Genomic DNA, 5,182 nt, shown 5'->3' with positions numbered 1-5,182 from the left:
ATCTCCCATTATGTTCAGCATATGGCATGTGTAGTAATTATCACCAGCTTTTCAAAAGTGTGATTTGAGCTCTTCTAAAGACATTCCCTTCTTCCAGCCACATTCTGTCTCTTCAAATTGATTTTTGAGACTTTATAATATTTCTACGTTTTCTGTAGATTTTACTACGATGAATACCATTTCTTAAAATATGATTATCAGTGCTCAAAAATCATTTCATCAAAATTCAACCCATTGAAAAGATGCATTCACCATGTGTATTACTTCCAAAATAGCTTAATTTCCTCATTTCACAGCTGTGACATAAAGAGAATTTAAACATTCATAATTTTGCCTTATGGGAATAATCGTCTTTTGTTTCGTTGTTGCACTAATGGTTGGTGGAGATCAAAATGGTTTATTCCTCCTTTATTCATGGAGGAATAAAGAGGCTTCAGGTAGCCTGGTCATTTGGAAGAGCTGGAATGGAAATGAAACACTGAAGGAATGGACTTACTAAGTACTCATCCTATTTAAAGAAGTACCTGTTTCTGTGAAAGGCTCTAAATGCAACTTTTTGTCCTTGGATGTTCTCTTTGGCTTTGATAACCATTCTTAGATATCAAGGCAACATGAATGTTGGAAGTGGGCTGTTGCGATTGAGATGTTGAAAGACATTCTTCCACATTCCTGAAGAGGACTTTGATTTGGCTGAAATGTAGTAAAAGAGACATGCTACAGTCTTGCTCCTTACCTGAATTTGCCTGAACTAGAAGGATCTGTGTTTGTAGAGCAGCTGTAATCACCAAAATACAATATAAGGGCAGCTTTCTCTGGACACGTCTATCACCACACAATCATATTTCAAATCTGACTTTTCTTCCTTCATGGGGATTTTTGTATAGAGCTCCTCACAGGAAAGGATAATAAGTATTAGCCTGCATTGCATTGCACAGGATGAATTCTTCAATTCACAATATTGCTTCAAGGTCCTAAAAAGCTAATAGTTTTGTTTGTGGAATGAAATGAACGGAATGAATTTCTTTCATTTCTTAAGGTCAAATTTTGGTTAGAAAAGAATGAAGCTGAAAAACAGGTTTGACTGGAATCTTCCTACTGGTGACATTCAAATCAAATTCCAAAAATAATAATGCAATGTATCAAATCTCCCTTCGTGCTACTATCTGTAGAGGGGAAAAGATGCACGTTAAACTCTTTGAACAGTGGCCGTGGTCATTATCAATTTATCACAACAGCTGAGGAAAGGAATTTAACATTAAATAGGATTTTCTTTTTTTTTAATATGTGTAAACTGCATTGGCTTCCAATTTATTAGATGAGACAGAACTTCAGAGGTAGGATTTTGCCTGTCATACATTGCTGTAATGGGGTGGTGTGGTGGGATACTTGCAGAAATTTAATGTGTTGCTCTTTGAGCTGTGGAAGGTAGCAAGGTACAAAGGAGAATAGGACAACTGTGCCTTTTTAAAGGAAATCACATGATCACCTGCGGTGCAGATTCCCTCTTTTACAAAGCTGTTAAAGAAACAATGTCTGTCCTCCTTTCAATCACATGGAGTAGATCAGGGAGGCCCAAGGTTGGTAATTTTAAGACTTATGGGCATTAGCTCCCAGAATTGGCTGGCTGGGGAATTCAGGGAATTGAAGTTGCCAAGCTTGGGCAACCTGGAGTAGATATTTATGGTGGCCAGAGTTGATTGTGAGCCTAAAACAGCAATTACCATATATACTTAGAAAACAATACCTGTGCAGTCTCCTGGAAAAAAAAAATCATTTCTTTCTAGGCACTGCCTAAAACACAGCTGCTAGGATGCTGCTTTTGAACACATACAATCTAACATCAAAGTATGTAATGGAAAGAAACTCTCTATTGATTAAAGGTAAAAGGCAGCAGCCATATTCTTCTAAAAAAGTAGAAATTAAGGCTTCTTTCAAGACAAAAAGAGGTACAGTCCCTTTCAGAGGTAGGTGCTGCCAAACACCAGAAAGGAAATCCTTGTTTCAGTTAGCCAACATCTGGCTAGAAATTTCTGGGAAGCTTTTATAGCGATAGCAGCAAGGAATATCTTCTCATACTATTGCAATGCCGGAGAAGCAAAATTTGCTGGAAGCTTCCCTTCTTGACGTAAGTACAGCATTGGAACTCCATTCTCTGTTCAGCCTAGTAAATTAAGATGCCATAAAGGACTTAATTCAGAGGCTGGTGTTTTCTCCCCCTAACACAGTGCATTGGTAATGGAGAATTCTGCAAGCTGCAGGCCAGCACCTTTGAGAAACACGTTGAAGGATATGTGCTTTTGGAATCTCAGAGCTGGTGTTAAACATGAGTCTATTTCACGTCCCTTTTGCTTTTACACTGGGGGAGAATCACCTATTCCTATTGATTGCAAACCTTTTCAGCACTGAGTGCCCACCAGAAACCCAAAGATCAGCTGGCCAGTGCACATGTGTGTGCCAGCCACCTGGTTTTCGGGTTTCCAGTGCTCCAGCGTGCACGAAGACCAGCTGGCTGGCACGCATGCACCCACCGGAAACTAGAAGATCAGCTGGCGACGGCCAGCATGCCCACAGAGAAGGCTCTGCGTGCCACCTCTGGCACACGTGCCATCAGTTCGCCCATCATGGACTTATTCCCTTCCTGAACAAACCAGAAACAGGGGACACTGGGGACAGAACCACTGAAATTGGTGCTAATCCTTCCTTTGGAGCTGGACTCTATGAGGCCCACTGTCATTGGTTGATTACAAGAACAGAAGCACCAATGCCATTCTAGTTACAAACCTCTTACAATAGTAAATAACATTGTATGTTTACCAATATTCAGGGAAGAGAGGGGGCCCTTTTGAAGTATAGGAAATAAATCCAATGATCACTGCTTTTTCCTTCTAAACTTTCCCTTGAGGGTGCAAGAAAATACTGTGCGGGAATTCTTCCCACGTATTTCCCAGGTCCTCCCGCTAAACACAAAGAAGCCCAAATCAGAATCAATAGTCTGGAAATTAGAAGCATCTTTCTTTCAGATCAAATGTACTGTGTAACAGTAATATCATTAATAATGACTCTAATAAATAGATACAGGGAAGAAGGGAAAGCATTAAACACACAAAGGTCGGGCTGGCACACAGATTTACCACACACTCATCTGTTCACTTCTTAAAAAGGTACAAAAACCAATTTTTCTTTCAAGTATTAAAAAATAAGTTAATGGACATTAAAGGATCTAAAGTGACTAAAGGGCCAGGATAGGTCTTCTGCTTCATTTCCGATGTGCAAAGGGGAAAAAAAAAAGAAAAGAAAAAGGAAAAAAATATTCCCACAAACACAAAGAATCAAAAACCTACTTTCCAGCCCACTCTTGGAAAGTTTGATGCTGGAGAAAGATCCCCATGAGAACCCCTCCAAAATGCTTCTGAATGAAACCATCTTTTGATAACAAGCACCTTCCAGTGTCCAAATGTCCAACTCATCGAGTTCACAATAGAGTAGTCCAAGGTCATCAAAAAACGGGAAGCAGCTTATTTCAGTCCGGAGCACTTTGTGGCCGAAAGGAAAAAAAAGTTTGCATGCTGCATCTGCTCGGAACAATGGCAACACGTGGAGATTGCAGAGAAGGGGAGAGGGAGAGTCTGCCTCTGTTCCTGTTTTTCTGGAAGTCACAAAAAACCACATTTCAAGTTCTTAGTGTTCCAAGTCTCCCGTCAACCTTCAGATATGGATGTTCCTCCATACCTGGACCACAGTGGCAGTTTCGGATTTCTTTGGTGAGAAGAGCATCTACACAGTGTGCTTTGTGAGTGGTTTGCTCTCCCAAAGGCTGCTACAAAGGTGACCTTTCAGAAGATCAATTTGACACTCCTTTCCTTTCGTTATTTAAATGAACAAAATCCATTAATACCACAGGTTGGGTAAATATGAAATGAACAGGTTATGGCCCACCTAAATTGGTTAAAGTTCTTTTTTTTTAAAAAAAAAATCACACAAAATATTTTCGTTTTTAGTCTCTCTCGGAGATCTCACACACCCACCTACACACACACACAAAGACATTGACCTCTTGCACAGGTCCTCAGGGAAGGCACGCAATCTCAGATCACGACTTCGTTCTCGGCTCGGTAGCCTCACCCAGGACTCTGAATCCTTACAAGTAACCCTCTTAAGCAGGAAGCTCCTGGCTCAAGCACTTAGCTGCTGCAAGATTCCTGAAGCAGTTCCTGCTCCAAGGTGTCTCCTCTACCCAGGCAGCTCCATCTGTCTTGGCATAGGCCAAATGGACAATGCAGAATAAGCAACCAGTCATGGTGATGCACTCAAGACCAATTCAAGTTGAAGCCTTTGGACAGCATAACCGCTTCTAAATCCTTGTCTTCCTCCTTCTCTCGGAGGCGCTGCTCTTCAAGCAGAGCCACAAGAGAATCTCTTTGCTCCACCACCTCCAGCATTTCATTCAAGATCTTCTTCTCCTCCGAGAGTTCTTCATCTGTCTTCAGCTGATCTGGATAGAGGGGAAAATAGTAAACCTGTAAAGACCAGACGTCCTAAGGATTTGGGACATCTTGTTTCTACTGAGAACAAGAAACTCCCTATCAGGCTTACCTTCCACTGCCATCCTCTCTCGAAGCTCTTGCTGTAGCCGGCTCTGCCTGTCCTCTAATTCTAACTCGCGTGCACTGAAAAGAAAGGTAGAGAATAGTTAATTATGGGTCATTTCAGCAGGAACCTCAGCTATGATTTTAACTTGAGGATGCTCAGGAAATGACACAGAGGTGGTATTCAGCAGGTTCCGATCAGTTCTGGAGAACCGGTAGTGGAAATTTTGAGTAGTTTGGAGAACCGGTAAATATCACCTCTGACTGGCCCCATCCCCATCTATTCTCTGCCTCCTGAGACTCAGCTGATCAAGAAGAAATGGGAATTTTGCAGTAACCTTTCCCTGCCACCCCTACTAAGCCATGCCACACCCACCAAGCTATGCCCGCAGAATTGGTAGTAAAATTTTTTAAATCCCACCACTGAAATGACATATTCCAATATTTTCTCTCTTTTTAAAGGATTAATAGTCAAGCAAGCTTTCAAGAATAGTGACAACCTTCAGTTTTAACATCTGTGCTAATTTTGTGGCATGACGTTATTTCCAGGAAAACTTCATGAGTGCCTGAACTCAATAATCTTTAATTAAATAAAA

The 5,182-nt window shown here is 41.1% G+C and overlaps 1 protein-coding gene across 23 annotated transcripts in view; it reads right to left on the bottom strand.

Moving 5' to 3' along the window:
* Positions 1–2,993: 2,993 nt before the first annotated feature.
* MICAL3 (microtubule associated monooxygenase, calponin and LIM domain containing 3) overlaps positions 2,994–5,182 on the bottom strand; it is a 229,733-nt gene continuing 227,544 nt past the window's right edge. For all 23 annotated transcript variants that reach the window (XM_087722862.1, XM_087722863.1, XM_087722865.1 and 20 more), the window contains 2 exons: positions 4,594–4,667; positions 2,994–4,492 (listed from right to left, as the gene is read on the bottom strand). In XM_087722862.1, the coding sequence (XP_087578988.1) occupies positions 4,308–4,492; positions 4,594–4,667 (259 nt within the window). In that variant the 3' untranslated portion in view covers positions 2,994–4,307. The remainder of the gene's footprint in view (positions 4,493–4,593; positions 4,668–5,182) is intronic.

This window comes from Thamnophis sirtalis, unplaced genomic scaffold (assembly GCF_051295495.1).
Source record: "Thamnophis sirtalis isolate CommonGarterSnake01/CBP01778 unplaced genomic scaffold, rThaSir2_p1.2 scaffold_9, whole genome shotgun sequence".
Classification (NCBI taxonomy): domain Eukaryota; kingdom Metazoa; phylum Chordata; class Lepidosauria; order Squamata; family Natricidae; genus Thamnophis; species Thamnophis sirtalis.
Note: the sequence above shows the minus strand (reverse complement) of the source record. Positions and strands in the feature narration are given on the sequence as shown.